The sequence below is a fragment of the Theropithecus gelada genome, chromosome 8 (assembly GCF_003255815.1).
Source record: "Theropithecus gelada isolate Dixy chromosome 8, Tgel_1.0, whole genome shotgun sequence".
Taxonomy (NCBI): Eukaryota; Metazoa; Chordata; class Mammalia; order Primates; family Cercopithecidae; genus Theropithecus; species Theropithecus gelada.
Window position 1 is genome coordinate 70861476 of NC_037676.1, and position 21398 is coordinate 70882873.

General features: G+C 36.5%; 1 protein-coding gene across 5 annotated transcripts in view; it reads left to right on the plus strand.

Moving 5' to 3' along the window:
• C8H8orf34 (chromosome 8 C8orf34 homolog) overlaps positions 1-21398 on the plus strand; it is a 477170-nt gene that overhangs the window by 278376 nt on the left and 177396 nt on the right. For 4 of the 5 annotated variants that reach the window (XM_025394226.1, XM_025394228.1, XM_025394229.1 and 1 more), the window contains one exon: positions 13276-13411. In XM_025394226.1, coding sequence (XP_025250011.1) covers positions 13276-13411 — 136 coding nt within the window. The remainder of the gene's footprint in view (positions 1-13275; positions 13412-21398) is intronic. The other variant, XM_025394227.1, reaches the window with a different exon arrangement.

A 21398-nucleotide genomic window follows, 5' to 3' on the forward strand; every position in this document is an offset into this window, starting at 1 on the left:
GTTTTAAGGGGAGGGAAAAAATCACCCATAGTTGACAATCACTGCCTTAGATGTTGTTTTATGGAAGAAAATAAGGTGTAACATTTGAAAGCATTTAGTCCATTTGGCTGAACAAAGCACCATGGACCTGGTGGCTTATCAACAGGAGAAATGTATTTCTTACAGTTGTGGAGGCTGGAAGTCTGAGATCAGAGTGCCAGCATGGTTGGGGTCTGATGAAGGCCCTCTTCTGGGTTGTGGACCACTGTCTTTTTTTTTTGAATCCTTGGGTGGCAGAAAGAAGGTGGGAGAACTCCCTGGGGTCCCTCCTATAAGGACACTAATCCTATTCATGAGTGCTCCACTCTCATGACCACCTCCTAATACCTTCACATCAGGGGTTAGGATTTCAACCTCTGAATTTTGGTGGGGACAGAAATATTCAGTCCATTGCAGCACCTAAGAGAGTGATTGAAACACAGTAGACTCTCAACAAATGATATTTTTGCCTCTAAAAATGTGAAATTGGGCTGGGCGCAGTGGCTCACGCCACTATAGGTGGCCGAGGCAGGTGGATCACGAGGTCAGGAGTTCGAGACTAGCCTGGTCAACATGGTGAAACCCAGTCTCTACTAAAAATGCAAAAAATTAGCTGAGCATGGTGGTGCATGCCTGTAATCCCAGCTACTCGGGAGGCTGAGGCAGGAGAATCACTTGAATCCAGGAGGCGGAGGTTGCAGTGAGGAGTGATCATGCCATTGCACTCCAGTCTGGGTGATAGAGGGAGACTCCGTCTCAAAAAAAAAAAAAAAAAAAAATTGAAATTGAAATTGGAGAGTAGTTTCTCACACACAGAGTTAACTAGATGTAAGTCGATATAAATTGAAAGACAGAAGACAAATAATATTATGTTAACTAACAAACACTAGTTTGAGAAATCATTTGTAGAAGGCGCATGTATAACACATTAGCTGTATGTACATAAAAGCTGACCCTCAACTCTGAATTTAGACAGATCAAACTTCAATTCTTGTCTCTTCCAATTAATACTTGGGTACCTTAGGCAAACCCTTTAGACTTCCTTAGGGATCTTATCTATATTATGCCTTATCTATAAAATGGAGACAATAATGACATGTGTATCATGGTGTTGTGGTCATTCACTCATTCATTCAATTTGTAACTAGTGTGCTTTGATGTTTCAGGGACAATTCTAGGAAATCGCGATACAGCAGTGAATATGAGACAGTTCCTGCCCTTCTGGGAATTTATTTATTTATTTATTATTTTTTGAGACAGTGTTTCACTCTGTCACGCAGCCTGAGTGCAATGGCACGATCACAGCTCACTGCAGCCTCAACCTCTGGGAATCAAATGGTCCTTCTGCCTCAGCCTCCCAAGTAGTGGGGACCACAGGCATGTGCCACCATCCTCAGCTAATTTCTTTCTTTTCTGTCTTTCCTTTTTTTTTTTTTTTTTGTATAGATTGTATTTACTACATTGCCCAGGCTGCCTCCTGATAACTTATTAGTAAATAGATGATGAATAATACATTTATAATGTAATTTCAGGAGATAATAAATGCTATGGGGATAAAGAAGTATAATGGAATAAAGAATGATAGAGGATGCTCTCTTACATAAAATAGTCAAGAAGATTTCTTAGAAGGTGAACTTTGAGCAGACATGAATGTAGGGAGAGAACACAGTATAGGTTAGCTAGGGTTAGCTAAGTTAGAAGGCTTCCCGGGTTGAGAAGGGAGCAAGTACAAGAGACCTGAGGACAGTAACATTCTTAGCCTGCTCCCAGTACAGAAAGAGGCTAGGGCTGCTGGATAAAAGAAATATATTGTGTAGCTAATTGATACATTTTTATATTTTTAATTTTTAATTTTTCTCTTGTCACCAAATACCCACTTTTAGGAAACTCGAAATATGTATCTAATGTAGGAAGTGAGATGAGGTTCTGAGGTGATAGAATGCTCCATAAGATGTTATTAAGGAAGAGCTCACAGAGGCAACTCTCCAAGAAAATGAAACAGAATTGAAAATGGTCTTGTAAAATTCCACTTGGGGTGGCGATGTTTTGTGACTTGAAGTGTAAGGGATGAGAACAGCATGTGAATTCCAAGAAAGCAGCACAGAATGGAAAATGGATTTACAATGTGTCAGACAGGGAGGCAACATCTTGCGGCGTGTGGCTTGCATCTCAGCGATGGGAAAGGTATGTCATGTGCCTGCTCCTCCCTGTGGCACACCACAAGGGAGGGTGAGTTGGCAACCATGGCCAACATACATCAACAGCAATTTTAGTATATGGCCAGCAAGGGTCTTCTTTTGAATTTGTCTCCAAATTTGATTCTTTTATTATTTCTTCCAAAGGGCCGAGCATGAGACAGAAATAAAGGAAGTTTGGAGGGGAGATGAAGAGGATAGCTATGAAACTTAATGTCATTTCAGATTAACCATATTGTTTTTAGAACTTTGACAAATGTGACTGGTGTAATGATATATTTTTTACTTTATGAGCATTAGTTGGTTCAAATTTGCTTCATTAAGAATGTTGCATGATGCACTGAAAATCTCAATATTAATAACACAAAGTTCAGCTATATCTTTTATAAATATTAGTTTGATTTTTTCACAAGAGAGCAACATTTAAAATCCACGTGGAGATGACAGAGAGGAAGGGAAGTCAAGTAGAAAGGACATCAAATGGAGGAAAATTGAAGCAAAAGAGGTCTGCAGAATTAAGGGTTAGTGAAGGAAGAGTAGTGTTAGAGCTCAGGACTTAAGCAAATACAAAGACAAAAGACAAGGAAAGAAAGGAATGCGAGAGTGGAAGATGTCCACCATCCAAATCTTGTTCCATTTGAAATCTAAGAAAAAATAAACCAAAAATAAATCCTGAACTGAAACCCACTAATATGTCAATTTAGTTTTGTGCATTTGTGTTGTATGTAAAGTAAATTGACTTCAGACAGAATCAACTTTACTAATGACAAATTTAGAGTATGGATGCAGAAAAGTTAACTGCTAAAATAGGGACTATAGCAATTAGTACATAATACATTTATCTCTCCAAATGGCTTTTTTTGAGTTAGCATATGATGTAACCCAATGCAGAAGAACTTATCAAAATGAGCTCAATTAATATTTGTGGTTTGGATCAAGAATCAATATATCACCTATTATGATACAAGGTTCGGTTATTAGGTTTATAGCCAAAACTCATGAGCAGCCAACACATTCATGAAGGACACATAGGAAGTTCTCAACATAGGATCTTATTTATTAACACAGGGGCTGTAGGAGTAGGAACATTCTATTAAATAGGGTCAGCAACTAGTTTAGAAACTAAAAAGAATGAATATGTTCGATGTATCGTTTATAGTGACTGAAGAAATGCTTTCTGTAATATATGGTACCTAACAGGGCTAGCAAAAATTCCATAAGTAAAATGCTGGGATGAGAAAAGCTTTTCAAAAAGACTGACTTACTCTCAAGAAATATTAAATATATAAGGTTTTTAATCCAGAGAAGTGGCCTGGGAGAACTCGAATTGAATAAATATACTTTAAAATGGTAATTAGAATGGTGAGCTTTTGCGAGATTTTGCAGTGTTTTTTATATTTGAAAAAATTACACATTTTTACCCATCATCTTACAATAATCAATAATTTACATAATCCTAGTCTTTTAGGTTAACCAGTCTCTCCTCATGACTACCTAGGTCCTGTCCTTGCCTTCTCCAGGTCGACACTCTGAACGTTCTGCCTGCTTTCCTCACTCTGATTTCCAGTTGTATTCCTGAACCCTTCTACCCTCTGTGCTGGTCTCCTTTCCATGGCCTTCTCCTAGTACCCCTCCAATCTGGTCCCTGAGACAACAACTCCTCCTCTGACATTATCTCTAGATTTTTGTGTTGCTTACAATGTGTTGCTCTTCAATTAAAGCTATTACTGGGCTTTCAGTTACACCAGGCCAGGCATAACCCTCCCCTGACATGAGTTCACATGCCAGGAATTTCTGTGATGTTTATGAAAGAGAATTGTTCAGTCTCTAACCTCTGTCTGTCAAACCTTCACAGGGTGACAAAAGTTACAGGAAACAAACTGTATACAATATAATCTTTTGTATTTGTGGTGTGTGAAAACTAAGAATAATAAAGATGCACTCTGACGCAGAAACCCAATTTTGGGGAGTGTTTGGATTTGAATTTGCTAGAACTGGTATTTTCTTCCACATTGGAAGAAGAAAACCACTCCCAGATGTCTTTATTTTTCTGACTAATGGAAGAGCCTTCAGAATTTAAATAATGAGGGGTTCAATTAGCAGAAGTCTTGTGATTCATTTGCAATCTAAGCAAACAAATTCTAGTCTACAAATTTTTACAAAGGTTTGTGGTCATCCTGTGTTTGTCTATTGAGTTTGGCTATTGTTGGTTACATTCAAATAAATTAAAAAGGAACTGGTAAGTAACAAAGAAAATCTCGGAAAGTTTTTTACACTTTTCAGTTAACAAGAGAAGACATGGAATAGATGTAAATTTAAATTTATATAAACATGTTCCCTAATTTAATTGGTCTAATCACTTTCTTTATTGATCTCATGTGGTCAAGAAGAGTAAATATTCTATTCACTCTTACGTTATTAAAATGGAAAATTTCAACGCAGTACTTAAATTCCACCAGACCCTCTTTTTCCAAATGCAATTCTAACTTAAATTGTTTTTAAACTAAGGCTAACCTAAAAAGTTAAAACCTATAATTTCTGACATGTATTTTGTTCTTATTACTTATAAACTTGATTATTTATGAACTTGAAGTTGTACTATTCTGAGGTACTAAAGAAGAATGCTAAATTCATATTTAAGGTATGATGGTAAAAATAGAGAACCAACAGAAACATGGCCTGGACATCTTTCCTTCATCTTTCAACCAGAATATGTCTCAACAAAGTGAATTATGTTTCGTTCTCCTTTTTTTTCTTTTCCCCTTTTTAGGAACTATAGCTGTCTCACATAACAAAAATGTTTTCATACACGTTTTATTTAAACTTGTCTAAGTCCTGATCTGTTTTCTTAACATTTGCTTTATTTTTAATGATTCGCTCAGAATATATAACATCTGCTTAAAACCTTTGACCAAACCAGCTTTATCGATATAAATCAACAAACCAATTGCAATGTAGGGAAAAACTGCCATAAAATACTTGTGTAACCCATCACTGAATCACTGTGAAGGGACTAATGTTTGGAAAGCTTTTAATTTTAGTTATAAAGTTTCTTGAAACAGATGTGAAAATTCACTCGTCTCCCACATTGTCTAGTTCAAGCAGCTGCAAATTATTTCATGGATTACATTTGAAAGAACGTCCTGGGATTATTTCATCTAGGCAGCTGTTATTTCCTTAAATTAAATCAAAACAACGTTTTTTGTTTGATTAATTCTTGGTTATTTGCTATTGTGTAAAGATGAAAACTCATGTCTTTGGTCATAAATTAGTTTATTTTCCTCAGTAGTGTTCCAGTAACTCAGAAGATACAACACACTTTTAAAGGGTACCTTTAAAAACAAATTACTGCTTTGATCTTCCTAGTACGAAAAGAAAAAAAAATGTAGTACTCTCTTCTTTGTAAGTTCTTAAATATAACATTCATATAATGCACACATTTTACTTGTAAAAATAGTTAGAGGCAAGGAGTGTCACTGCTCAGCTTTAACTACTGGGATGATAATTGTTCCAGGTTTTCTCAGTCAGATGGTCTATAGTTCCATTCCAGACTCCTTCACTAGATCCAGACTTGTCCCTCTGAGTGTCTACCAGACGTCCATACGTATATCTTGAAGATAGCTCTATCTCAGCATGCATGAAACCAAAAGCACTATCTCTTCCTGTATTCCCTAAAAGTGGTAAGATAAAGAAACCTGTTCAGATGGCACATTCAGTTGTTTACTGCATCCTACTGAATCTTCCTCTGAAATTACGTTTCAATACATTTCTTTCTCTTCTTACTCCTAGTTCCTGCTTCCCACCACATCTCCCTTTTACAGTTTTTAAATTTTTTCCAGTGGCTGTTAAGTGCAACAAATATATTCCTTCAAAAACTAATATTCCAAAAGTCAATCCTATGTAAAGATCAATTTATCAGGTGATCAATTAATTAATTACCAAATTATACAAAATGTTAACATCAACAAATATCAATGAATGCCTAGTCTGTGCTAGACACACTTCTAAGAAACTGAGATTATAATAATAAATGAGAAAGATCAAATTTCTATTCTAAGGTGTCTTCCAGGATGGGGTTGATCACATAATATTATAGTTATCTATCTTCTTAACATTCTTCTCCCACTTACTAGACAGTTCAATTTCAAAGCATCTAAACAGGGCAAGTATATTTTTTAAAATTTCCGTCAGTTGATTTGTATATTATCCTTCTTTACTACTGTTATCTTAAGAATCACAGACTTCTTTGTTGTGGAAACTATTCCTAATTGCTTCTAAGAAATTTCTAGTTTACCAAATTTCTTTTTAACAGACTAAATTTTTATCTACTTGCAATCAAAGATGGTATATCTCCCATATCTATGGCACTGGGCTGGATATTGTAGAGAATATTTTGGAGAATATCTTAGGAAAGAAGCCCCCAAATAGGAAGGAAGAAAGATAGAGTAGAAGAAAGAGAGGAAGAAAGAAAAAAGAAGGAAGAAAAGGCAGAAAGGTTCTGATACTTTAGGAGAGGCAGTACTTTACTACTTCCCTTCTAGGTGGTTTTTTGTTTTTTGTTTTTTGTTTTTGTTTTTGTTTTTGTTTTGTTTTGGGCTGAGCCTGAGAATTAAATTGACACAATAGAAATTAAAAGAAGAAAATCTTATGAATTTATTTAATACCAAAACAGTTTTACATGGCATGGGAGCCCTCAAAAGGAAATGAAGATCCAAAAACAGAGTCAATCACTTATATACTGAATCAAACAAAGAATAGTAAATTGTGAAGAATCTAATAAATAATATGGGAAGGCTTACAGGTTGAGATATTTTAAAAGATCTGTACAGAATTCTCTCCATCTCAATTTTTTTGTACTTGATGATAAGAAGTTGCTTTTCTTGTAGTATAAAGTGGGTATCTTTCACATAGGAATTTCATTTTTTGTGTTTTTAAGAAACAGAATGAAGGTCAGAGTAATTTTCTTGCACCTGCTGTATTTCAAATGCCTTTAACTCAAAATAGTCAACATGCCAGAATGGCATATTTTTACCTCCTTCAATACCATTGGTATTCAAAGATTCTCAGTTTTCTACGTCTAGGATATGTTCCTGGTATTTCCTCCCTTAAGCAGTATTAAAAAGTCCCTGGACAGAATCTTACTTAATTTGTTTTTCTCCCTTTCCATTTTCATAAACTTTCCAAACTTTCCTAAGTTTAGGCACTTTTGGGGTTTTACTTCCCTTAATTATTTAATCCTAGACACCTACTCCCTTAAATAATGTTGTTAAGGAAATGGAGCTAGTGAGACCTAGATTTGTATTTTATTTTATTTTTGTTCTTTGTAAATTTAGCATAGATTATTAGTATCCTCCCATGACCAAACCAAGTTTTTTTATGGTTCTGTCATCCTTTAGAGCTTGGTAAGTATTCAGTAGTTATTAGGAGCTCATTGATCACCTTTAAAATAATGAATATTTGTAAAGAAAGAAAAAATGATTGGATATTTTTCAGAGTGAGGCCTCTTCTAAGACTGCAGGAGCCAATTTCACTGCCATTGCCACAGTCACATCTGACACTACAAGAACCATAGCAGTTGTTGAAGCAGTTTCAGCTTACAGCACTCTGAAGTCTCCAGTGAACCAGCAAATGAATTCCAGAAGGCTTCTGACTCTAGAGTTCTCTGTTCTCCCACACTGTGACAGTTATTCTGAACTGGAAAAAAGAGGTGCTATCCAGATGGGGTGTGAGGAGCTGCTAGGAAGTCTTCAAAAAGTCTCATTAAATACATTCAAATTTGCACATGAAAGGAGAGTTCTGGCAGGGAGCTTTACTGTTCATCAAAATGCAGTCATAAATTCATGTCTTATTACCTTCTCTACATATGTCAGACAATCTAAAAATGCTTAGATAATTGCCATGGAGCTCCATACCATGATTCTGTATCTTATTAGTAGAAAAATGGTACAGAAGCAAGTAGATAGTTGATGATTTTGGCCTTTGAACATATCCTTAAAGGTAATGAGGGGCCAACATGTCTGGGCTCCCCAGCCCAGAATTAACCACATAATTCCTTCATATCAGCATGAAACACGTTAATAAGTCAATGTGGTGTGCTTTGTGGCTCCAAGATAAAAATTGAGAAAGCAACTTTTAGTTCTAATTCGTAACAAAATGGCCCCCAAAAGGTGATTGCTTCATTTAAACAAACACTCTTCTTTTACATAATCAATGTCTTCTTTTTAACTGATGTATCCTAAATCATAGAAGTATGATGAGAATGTATGGGAAGCTTAGATTTGAATTAAACCATTTAGCACAATGCTTCTGCAAAACTCTAATTTGCCCACTATCAACAATTATTTGGCCTCTGCTTTTAACGTTTCCAGGAATGGGGTGATCACATCTCCTACACAGCACTGTACAGTATGCCTTTGAGCAACTGTAAATGTTAAAATGTTGTTATATTGATGAGAAATACACTCTCCTCTTATACACATTTCTTCTCCGCCGGCACAGGGGGAACTCTAATATCTCTCTTCTCTATGACAAACCTTTAGATATTTGAAGGTTGCCATTGTGGAAATAAATGAAGACTACACAAATGAAAACAAGCAGAGAATATTTATCTATTTATTCAGAGCTGGTTATAGCATGAGAGTCAGCCACTATCACTTGCATTTACCAGAGACCCAAAGGCATACAGGGGAGTAGGAAAACTTTATAATAATAATTTTTAAAGGGAAGGCTTTGAATATGTTCTGATTGGAAGTTGTTGGCATGGGAAAACTGAAGAAGGGCTAACTAGAAACAGACTATCTTATGCAGTTGGTTTTGCGAGCGCATTTAGCTTTCTTCAGTTGGTTCTGAGTTGGAAATAGGGGTGAAACGAGGGAAACTGATCTTTATTTATGAAGTCCTGAATGTTTTGAGCCAATGGCTGCAGAGATTGTGGGTCAGCGTTCTAATGCTGCATATGATCTGGCCCAGTGCAGTGGCTCACACCTGTAATCCCAGCACTTTGGGAGGCCGAGGCGGGCAGATCACAAGGTCAGGAGATCAAGACCATCCCAGCTAACACAGTGAAACCCTACCTCTACTAAAAAAAATAGAAAAAATTATGCAGGCATGGTGGTATGTGCTTGTAATCCCAGCTACTCAGAAGGCTGAGGCAGGAGAATTGCTTGAACTTGGGAGGAGGAGGTTGCAGTGAGCCGAGATCGCATCACTGCACTCTTACCTGGGTGACAGAGCAAGACTCTCTCTCAATAAAAATAAATAAATAAATAAAAATAAAAGATCCACCTATTATCTGCATGTATATTTAATCTCCCCTCCTTTGGTCACTCTCTTTTTTTGGCAAAAGGATGTTGGTTAAAAGGTAAGGTGAGGGATCCAGAGCTTCACTGCTTGATGATTGTTCACTTGTATCCTTAGTCAATTGTATCACGAGATCTTCTTAATCTTTTTTGTTGCCTCATCATTGCGATCATTTGATGAGAGAGTGGCCACATACAAGCATTTAAGACTCTATATGGAATTCAGTGTACCAGCATCATGGACACTATGATAAAAACAAAAACAATTTAAGTCAATTTAATATTGACCTGGTTCTTCAGAGCCAATGGGGTGACTGACTTGGTTCTTCAGAACCAAGAACTTGAATTGTCCAACCCAGTCTAGAAGAACAAATCTCACAGGTCATGAGGACCAAAATTAGAGAACCAAGTAGTCTTTTGTCAAGCTGACATGTAGACTTTTCTACCATACCTGTTTCACTGATCCAAGTATAGCAAGAAGTATCAGCAATGGTATAGATACCACCATGACTAGTGAAAAAAAAATCCAGAGGAATTCGATTGTTCAACTATCTTGCCAACAGTTGAGATGGATCTGTATTCCATCTAGGGTAGAGGTAGTATCACTTATAGTTTCTGCCACCATTAGTGATACATGTCTTGCAGTCTTCTGTTTGCATGGTTCCTATTGCTGGAAACTGCTTTGGTTGTTTGTATAAACAATGAATCAGTAACTCCTCCAAGTAAAGTGCCTGAATCCTAAAGGACAGCCTCATTTAGGAGCTTGCATCAGAGTTAAAATTTCCAGCCTTGATGATCTATAGAATTAGGGTCTGTGTACTGGTAAGATTTGTAATGTTATTTTTATAGTGCATGACATATGTGTGCATAAAGCAAGCAGGACTAGCTATCTAGATGCAAGGAAATTAGTATCTGGTAGGAACACACATGGATCCAAAAAAAAGAAATTATTCATGACCTGAGGTTGGAATCAAGGCTGTTCATTAGTTGGGTTACACATGTGAATCTCTATTAGTCTCTTTCAAGTGACAAATAATTGGTTCCTCTTCCTGTGAAGGTTGTTGAATTCAAATTTATAATTACATAGATTCTAACTAATCGATTATAATAATAGGGTTTGTGTGTGTATGTGTGTGTGTGTGTGTGTGTGTGAGAAAGGTGCATTAGCAAAATCACAGGTTGATTTATCCATGTAAGTTCAACTGGAAATGCCATTGGATTTAATTCCCTGTGGTCTCATTTGATGAGACTGAAATTTTCCAAGGGTTTTTGATTATGGTAGTTTCGTGAGGGATAGCATATCCAGCAATCAATGAGCTTGAAGGTTACTATTTAGGATAATCCAAGATTAGTGTTAGAAAATGATTATGCTCTGATAGGAAATTTTAATAAGAATAAAATGAAGGAGAAAAAGAGTCATGGTGGGTGACTATCAGGGGTCTTTAGAAAATGAGAAGAATGATTGTAATTAAGTAGATAAAAAACAAAATGGCAATTACACCAGAGATCTTGATCCAATATTGTGGGGAGAAGCTGTCTACTCTCTGAGGTCATTATCTCCCTCTGAAGGTCTTGAGTCAACTGTCTACTCTGAAGATTTAAGATTGTTACCAGTTTATCTGTACCATGATGAGTCATTTCATGGAGGAATTTAACTAGTATTCATTTGAAGCCATCTGATTCCACCAAAAATGCCACAGATTATCGGAGCAAAGCTAGAACTGGTTTTTGTTTGTTTGTTTATTTTATTTATTTATTTATTTTTTCAGAATCAGGGGCTAAATGTTGATATTTTATAATGGTGTCTTATAATTACTCCAGAGATTTATTCTCTAAAATTTTAGATAGGTTCATAACCTTGATTAAGGCTGCCTCTTTAGCAAAATAATCTGTTAGAACATTTCTTTTAGCTTCTATATTGTTTATATTTTCATTAGCTTGGATCTTTGTAATGACTACATCTGTATGGAACAGGAGTGTATCTAAAAGTGTTTTAAACATCTTCTCTGTTTGATGGAGGTTCTAGCAGAGTTAGAAAACCCTTTGTTTCCAGAGCACCCCAAAGTCATGTATTTTTTAAAAAATTGTACCTGTATATATATTACTCTGAGGTCTTTGTCCAGTTAACGAATTCAAGTACATACAATATTTCCACCATCTGGACTAATTTTACCTCCGATAGAGGACTATATCTCACAGACACATAAATTAGTGGTAGCATACTCTGCTTGATAACCTCTAGTTTCAAGTTTTGAAATATGATCCAGCAACAAATAATATTTGGTCAGGGTTTTCAATGGCAGTTCTTAAAAAAACTGAAGTGCAGAAAGTTTCCTGAGGTAAGAAAATCATGGGTTCACTTCTTCTGGTAGGGGCAGGAGAGTAGCAAAAATAGGGTGTTCTAGTGGAACAGTAATGTGAGAAGGAGAGAGTAACAATCTCTCATGAGTGTTTAATGCTGGTTGAAAAATGTTGTGTGTTCAGAGGCAGTAGTAATGTCTGTATTGCATGAGGAACCATGAGATCAAGAGGAGAGTCTGTAATTAGCTCTGCAGAAGCACCAGGTTTTGAATTGGCACCTAGGCTCTTAAACAAGAGGACTAAGCCTTGGTAACCAGGTCAAGGTGATAAGTTTTTGATGATTCTTATGAAGTTGAGTTAAAACCCTAAGTGCTTATGCACAAGTAGACAACAAGGCTTTCACTTGGGATGCCTATGGAAGAAATCTGTTGACAAGCCTTCCTCAGATTCCAGAAGGCCGGTTCTTGATTTAGACTGAGTTGTCACCATCTCGGGATCAATTTATTTGACCCTCGTTTGTAATATCCGATTAAAACATGCAATCCTCCTGATTGTTTTTTGAGGGATCTAGGATGTTTTTATGATCTTTAGTCATCAGAAGACAGTGATTTTCCTCCTCACATACATTATGCCTTCAATAATGAATTAGATTTTTGTAAAAATTATGATTTATCTTTTGAAACTTTATATATCTTTAGTGCTAAAGCTGAGAGCAAGTAATTGGAATCTTTTTTACAAGCTTCCTTGTTCTCTGAATGAAGTGGGAGATCATATACATATTGTAACATAGCTGAATCTCAAGAGAAAATTTAGGTCTTTTCATTTTTGATTGAGGACCTGGGAAAAATAGAAGTGGGCTTCAGTAAACCTTTGGGGCATGACTATTCAGGTTTACTGTTGTCCTCCCCAGGTGAAGGTAGAAAGCAAACATTGAGAGTGAAAAAGGGGAAGATGTCAGTTATATTTTGATTGGAGGTTGTTGATGGGGAAGCTGGAAGCAGACTAATTAGAAGCAGAGGATTTATGCAATTGGTTTTGAAACATACTTGGTTTTGTGTGGTTGGTTCTGAGTTGAGAACAAAGTTAAAAAATAGGAGAGCTGGCAGTCATTGACCAAGTCCTGACCATCTGGGGCTGATTGCTGCAGAGGTTATAGTTTGGCTTACCCGGTGGGTATGGCAGAGGTTGTGTGTCAGTGGTCTGTGGTCATAAGTGCTCTGCCCACTCTCCATATATTCAGTTTCTCACCGTTTTGTCTCTTGTAAATCTTCACATATAATTTGTCTCCAACTACGTCTAGAAATAATTTGAAAAATAATTGATATATGTAGTTACATTTTTGCAAAGGGGATATATATTGTTTTGCTTAACAAACTAATGGCAGATACTTGAAAACATGAATTTTTCTCCTTAATTCCACTAGAGTTAATTTTTTTTCTCTGTAATTGTTTGTGTTGTTACAGAGGATCTTAATGATTTAAGAATGGAGGGAGTAACAACCCTGGTACCTTCTGGGAGCAAATTTAACCAAGGCCGTCCTACTTACCCGGCTGAGCCTCAGGCCAAGGTCACACTGAACATCTGTTCAAGGTGTGCCAGGTAAAAGACATAATAGGTATAGTATATATAAATATGATCTTGATTTTTAAAATCTAAGATTTTCATGCAAAGATTGTACTCTTCTGTGTTAAGAACATCTTTTCATTCCAGTGATCTTTTGTGCTAATATTGGCAAGGGAGTTAGTTATGCAGTTTATCCTGTGCCCAATGCCACTCACACCAACAATGAATCAAAGAGTTTAGATTGTCTTCACTTCACAGCTTGAGACTATTTTATGTCTTCTGTCTCTGAATTTCATTCTCTGTCCGCCATTCTGTTCTCTTTCAAAGAAGATTTAAGGGCTCTGAACATTCAAAGCCACTTTTAAAGCACCTGCATAGAGGAAGAGTTTGGCCAGGTACAGTTTAAGATCTGATATTATTGACCTCTTAACCTGCCCCTCATCCTGTTCACCTCCTGGAAAGAATTTAATCAGCTTGACGCTTTTCAGTTTTGGCAGCTGGAAGCAATCTTTGCATATACTGTATGTGGCCAAAGAAGTAGCTTGTAGTTACTGCCAAGTCAGCTCCCAGTGCTGGTCTAGCAGAAACTCACCAAATAGCTAGAATTCATTCTTTTGTAGGAACTAAATCTCATTTGCAAAGAGGCTTTTAAGCCTGTTTAAATGATAAAACAAGCCTTCTAACCCTTATGTAAATGGTCCAGATTAGCAAGAACAATGTACTGGCTGGCCAAATTTATCTCCTTTTTTTTATGTCTAGCTGCTCTATTGTACTGTTTGAGAGGAGATTAACTGCTTGGATATAGAGAGGGAGGAAAGTGTAGGAAAATCAAACCAGATTTTTGTAGCTTTTTCTCTTTTGCTTTACCCCTTTGGAAGTTTTTTTTAATTTTCACAGGCTTGGAAAAATAGAAAGGACAACTCTTAGAAAATCAGGGATGTTATTTGAGGCCATTAAGAGAAATGGCATAGCATAGTGAAAACAGCAATGGAAACATTGCTTCAGACAAGTAATATTTGGTGGTTGACTTTTTTTTGTAGGGCTGTGAAGAGAACTTCTAATGTTTATGTGATGATATTTAAGCATCCTGAGTGAACACAGTCACTGGTGGATAAATTATATGACATTTTGTTATAAACTTTGTAGTATAGTTGTACATTTACATTATGACTGGAGAGGGGTTGATGCTTGGTTCATGTCATTTGTAGTAGACTGGGATATGAGGTGTTTGTTTTTTCAAAACGGAAAGTTTATAAAAAATGTTTTTCTAATATATCGAGGATTTGAACTGCAAAAGGACCAAGCACATTTGTAGCCCTAAATTATCATTCAGCTTGCCAATGATAAACTGTAAATCATAAACAACCTGCATTTAAAGTCAGAACATAACAGAATTTTTCAACAAACATTCAATGGAATAATAGTTGGTGGCATGTACTACATTCTTGCTATAAACCATATACTATTCTAAAGACATTAAATGTGTAAACTGATTTAATTTACAGATAATTCTCAGAGTTAATTACTATTACTATACCCATTTTATAGATAAGAAAACTGAGGCATGTATTGATTGAATAACTTGTCCAGAGTAATACAACCAACAGGTAGAAAAACACAGTTTGAAACTTAGGCAACATAGGTTGACAGTCTACCTACTAGTCATTCTGCTTTATTGGTAAGCATCAAGCTATTGTCTGAAGGTGAAGATGGAGGCCTCAAATAGATAAAAACAATGAGATAGAAAGTGATTTAGTTGTTTGAAATGATGAAAGTTCATGACTGTTTTGATGGAGAATAAGGCATTGTTTTACTTTCAAAAGCAAAGGAGAAATATATTGATTCAGATAAATGTGGTAAACAGTATGGAAGAAGATTCTAGACTATTCATTTTAGAGCAGCTACTATAGCTAGAATTTAAAGAAGGAAAAACAAATATCAGTTGTCAAGAACTATAGAGAATCTGAGATTTTATTGCATTTGGAGCTTTATATTTATAATATATATTTACATATTATATTATGTTTTATGCATACTAGGAAAACTCATGAAACACCTGGGTCAGAGACCAAGGACTTTACTACTTACAGCAATAACAATAACCAGGGTATTAGCATCTTCACTGGTTTCCTGAGCCAGAATTCTCAGAGTAACACAAATAGTGCAAAAGATTATATTATGTAAGAGGAAACTAAACTTAGAAAATGTGACTATTCTGTAAGAGACCTTTAGCACTCCTATGTGTTGCTCCAGGGAGGGCCTCCATCTGTATCCTCCAAGGCTGTGTACTAGATCAGCAGTCCTCAACCATTTTGGCACCAGGGACTGATTTCATGGAAGACAGTTTTTCCATGGATGGTTGATAGGGTGGATTTTGAGATAGAACTGTTCCACTTCAGATCATCAGGCATTAGGTTCTCATATGGAGCATGCAACCTAGATCCCTTCATGCATGGTTCACAATAGGGTTCATGCTCCTGTGAGAATTTATGGCTGATCTGCCAGGAGGCGGAGCTCAGGTGGTAATGCTCCCTTGCCTGCTGCTAACCTCCTGCTGTGCCAGGAGGTTCCTAACAGACCACAGACCAGTACCAGTTCATGGCCTGGGGGTTGGGGATCCCCATGCTATACAAATATTCTTGAACAGATGATCTGAAAAAAAAGGCTATTAGTGTCTTTAAACAGGAGAGACCTATGGAGAACTATCTCCCAGTGCTACTTTGGGTAGATTACTTTTGTCATGCGTTGATGTTATTATCAAAGCTTTCCATCATTAATTCTCCAACACCAATCCATGTCACTGTCCCACCTCTCTTTTTGCAAGTAAGGTATTTAAAATGGTGAGAATTATACTTTCTAAGCAGGGCTGAGCAATTATCAGAGGCAGAAGTCATAAGCTGAATCATGGTGGGGAATGTCTGGTTGTATTGTGTGTCCACATAGTACTTTGAAATACCACTTGATTAGTGTCTTAGTCTATTTGGGATGCTATAAAATACCATACAGAAATACCATTAACTGTCTTATAAATGACAAGTATTTATGTCTCCCAGTTCAGGAGACTGAGAAGTCCAAGATCAAAGTGCTGGCTGATTCAGTGTCTGGGGAGGACCTGCTTCCTCATAGACGACTGTCTTCTCATGGTGTCCTCGCATGGTGGGAGGATGAGCTAGCTTTCTGGGGTCTTTATTATAAGGGCACTAATTCCATTCACGAAGGTTCCATCCTTGTGACCTAATCACCTCCCAAAGTCCCCACCTCCTTATACTACCACACAGGGGGTTATGTTTCAACATATGAATTTGGGAGTGGGCACAAACATTTAGACCATACCAATTAGTTACCAATCTCACATAAAAAAATCAGGATATCTACCTTCTCTTAAAAATCAGTGCAGCTGATAACACTGTGATATCTCTTAATTCTGGAGAGATATCACAGTAGTAGCTTCCTCCTTCTCTAGACCCTGAGGCCAGCAGTCATGCTCCAGTGCACTTTGGTTGGTCAGCTTAGCTTCATTCATTTACACTATCTGTCTAAAGTCTGGAGGCCTTTGTTTGTAACCTCTGAACTGTAGAAACACTGTGCAAAGGGGTAAAGACTCTCCCTTTTCCTTCTAAGCATTTGATAAGTGAATCTATGAAATAAACGCACAACAGGCAGGTTAACAGGAGAAAAGGTCTACAAATTTATTATGAACTAAGCGGCATCACAGGAAAGAAAAGTGAATACCCAAAAACCTAGTGAGATTCAGGAGCTTAGATACCCTCTTCATAGGGGAGAGGGTAAGGGGAATGTAGGCAACTTAGGGGAGACAGAATGATTTTGGGGAAAGAAGAATGAGTCTTTGGGACAATCAGTGATAGCTTGTGAGAAGGTTTACCTGGGCATGGTGTCAATTCCTAGCCTCCCTCTCCTGTGATAAAAGTTTATCTTCCTTGGTTAATGAAACTCTCAGGGAGGTGACTGATGGTAATGATGAAGTTCCTTTTGGAGAATCTGTCTTTAGGCAGATGAGGGAAGTTCAAAGCAAGCCTCTTGTTGCATTTGCTGTTTTTTAAGTGCCTTCAGCTCAAACTAATCAGTATACCAAAACAGCATATTTTGGAGTTGCATGTTCTAATCTCCTTCAGCTAGAACTTCAAGGGTAAGCAATGAATCAGCTCTGGAAGAATGCAGGTGAAAGAGCCTGGCCAGGCCAGTGGGAGAAGGATCCAGTGCCAAGAAGATACAGACAGCATTCCAGTGTCTCAGAGTGTCAGGTTATGGGCACGAGTTTAAGGCAAGCAGCCTGTAGTCTTTAGAGCCAGGTAATCCCTCAGAATCCAGAGAGAGGGAGCCAGTCAGAAATTCAGTGCTGTAAATCAGACCAACATGTAGAAAAATGACTGCTTCATTTAGGGAACTGTGCTCATCCTCATTGCTTTCTTTCTCGGCATCTATATTTTGTGGGGAAGAGACAGATGAGAGGAGAATGCAGAATTCATGGAGCAAAACCAGACACTGGATTTTAACCTTGGAATCAGGATTTAATTCCAAATATTGCAGGATTGGAGATAGTGTGGTGCAGATGAGTAAGAAAATTTAGGATAACGAATGTTAAATTATATCACTTTACTTACCGACACCTTTCAAGAGTTTACACAAAGGTAGAATAGAAAGACAATCTGCTTTGGAGTGTGACCAAAGGGGTCTGACATCCACACTCTAAATTACCTGGTATGTTATTTTAGGGAAAGCTCTTAAAATCTGGTTCTTTAGCTGTGAAAGGGAGTTCATATAGCCTTGGAGATCATTTCCAAGGGCAACTGGGAAAGCTGGATATGATAACTAGAAAAAACTCAGTTTTCTCTTTTTCTCGCATGCTGGCATAATTACTGTGTAAATACTTGAGCAGTTTAAAATGCTTTGAGTCTTTTTCCTCATCTTTTTGAGAAACTCATGTTAAAATGCTAAGATATTGAGGAAAAAAAGAGACTCATTTTCCTGACATTGAGTGTTTTCTCTCTGCCTAAGACTTCTGACTGGCCAGGGGAGAAATCTCTGGTCCATCTTTCAGGATTTCTGTGTTCAATGAAACCATGTAAAGTGGCAATGTTTTTGTTTGGTTTTTTTTGTTGTTGTTGTTTCTTAGAGTTTCAAGGTCAAGAAATCATTTTCTCATAGAACTGTAATAAGTGAGCTTAATGGATGTGTTGTGAAATTGAAATAATACTATAATGCTAAGATATTATCAGCCATCTTGATATAGAATCAATAAGACTCAAGTGATGTTGAGGGTTTCTGCAAAGAGCCCACCAATGACCAAGTTAATGTAAAAAGTGGAGTCCACTCCTCAGATTTTTATTTTCCTTAATTTTTTTTTTCAAACATTCCACTGGTTGTAAACTACTCATAGGGTTATAGGGGCTCAGATCATGCTACCCCAAATATGGCGCTTTGGCATGTTGGGTACTTTGGACTGAAGGAAACTGGTAGAACCTCAGAGGCAACATCTCTCTGACTTCTCTCCTCCTCCTGTCTTCTGCCATTCTTTCTTCCTTGAAGCAAGACATAGAAACCAGATTTCCTCTTCCTGGGTCTTTGGGCCTTTATTCCTGGAGGCTCCTGTGTCACCTAAAATTTTAGTTAAATACATTTGTTATGCTTTTCTCTGGTTACCTTGTCTTTTGTTATAGGAGTGTCATCTGTGACGGTTATGATGGGTGAGGAAAAGTAGCACATCTTTTGACCCCTACTGTCACAGTGTCTGAAAGTGAGTTTGCATATAGCATATCCAGAACCTTATTGCTCTTATCAAACAATAAGAGCAATAATTTTAATTTAAATTAATTTTAAATATAATTTAATTTTTTCATTTAATAAATGTTTGAAATAATAATTGTATATATTGTATATTTATGGGGTACAATATGGTGTTTTGATATATTTTTACTTTATGGAATGATTAAATCAAGTGAGTTAACAAATTCATTACCAATCATACTTTTTTCGTGGTAAAAACACGTAAAATCTACTTTTTTAGTAATTGAAATATACAATGCATTATTATTTATTATAGTCATCATTTTGTGCAAGAGATCACTGAAACATGTATATTCCTTCTGTCTAACTGAAATTTTATACATTATGACCAACATATTCCCTTTCTTCATTAGTCTCCTTTCCTCCAGCCTCTGGTAACCACCATTCTATTCTTTACTTCTATGAGTTTGACTTTTTTAGATTTCAAATATAGGTGAGATTGTGCACTATTTGTCTTTCTGTGCCTGACTTATTTAATTCAGCATAATATCCTCCAGATTCATCTATATTGTTGGCAAATGACAGAATTCTCTTCTTTTTAAAGGTTGAATAATATTCCATTGTGTATATACACCACATTTTGTTCATGCATTGATCCAGTGATGGACACCTGCAGTGGTTCCATAACTTAGCTATTGTGAATAATGCCACAATGAAATTGGGAATGCAGATATCACTGTGGCATACTCTTTTTAATTCTAAAGCTTCTGCACAGCAAAGGCAACACTGAAGAGAGCCAACCCACAGACTGGGAGAAAATATTTGTAAACCGTACTCTGATAAGGGGCTAATATCCAAAATATATAAGGAACTCAAACAACTCAATAACTAGAAAACAAAGAACCCAATTTAAAAATGGGCAAGGGATTGAAATAAACATATCTCAGCAAAAGACATACAAATGGCCAGCAGATAACATGAAAAAATGCTAATCATCACCAATCATCAGGGAAATGCAATTTAAAACCACAAAGAGGTATTGCCTAACACCTGATAGAATGGCTGTCATCAAAAAGATGAAAGACGAAAGATAACAAGTACCAGTGAGGATGTAGAGAAAAGGGAACAATTGTGCACTGTTGGTGGAAAAATAATATAGCCATTATTGAAAAGTGTGGAGCTTCTGCTGAAAAGTCAAAATAGAATTACTATATGTTCCAGCAATCCCACTTCTGGGTATATACTTAAAGAATTGAAATCATTATGCCAAAGAAGTATCTGCAAAGAATTCTTCTCATTCAGAACCTGATTGGAAGATGTGATTAGTGATGGGACTGACACATTGTACCGGCAATGACTGAGAGATTTGAGAAATACACAACCACGAAAGGAACTTCTACTTTTCCAGGCATCAGGGAAAGAGAAATTAGGGCTACATTAAATAGCTCTGTAGAGTGTTCTATGCCAAAAAGTGATTAAAGGATCAAGAATATAACACAAGGTTTGTTGTTTAGCATCGTTATAAGAAATAAAGAAAAATAGAAGTTTTTTTCATAAATTTTTCACATGAGGCTAGAAAAGTGCAAAATAGCTGTGTCTTTAAACTGGAAATCCTGTTACTTTCATATCACTTGACAGCCATAGTCTGATGTGAACATTGCTGCAATTTGTGTGACTTAAACAGAGAAATGACATTGTTTGGCAAGTGGGAAAATGCATGGCTAATAGATAACTCACCATCAAAATTTATAAAGAATCTAATCCAGAATATCTTATTTTCCCCCTTAGATCATGAGTGAAGTAAGTCTTTATAAAACAACAATTTTGAGTAAATAGAGCATTGGCTATGAAGGATATAGTAGTGGTTCCTATAATTGTTACAATTCCTATAATTGTTCCTATAATTGTTTATTTGTTATAAGGTAGATGTTTAAAATAGTCAATGAGTGTCTTGGCTGGACTTACAGAAGATTCCACAAATACAGTTACATATCCTGAAATGACATGGGCAAAACAAGCTACATTTCTTGCCTAGGAGTCACAGTACAAAGTAAGCTATATCAAAAAAGTAAAGTGTTGGTAGGTCAGTAATGCAAATTGTCAGTAATTATCAGCAAAATTTTTGTGGCTTAAAAAAATTATAATTTGCAAAATTGTGAGCGTTGCCTTAAAATTCTCTATTTAATGTCTTGAATTTTGTTTTAATGTAACAGGTAAGATACCAATAACTAGCAGACAACTGCTGATACCAAGGCACTAAATTACTATTTCAATGAAG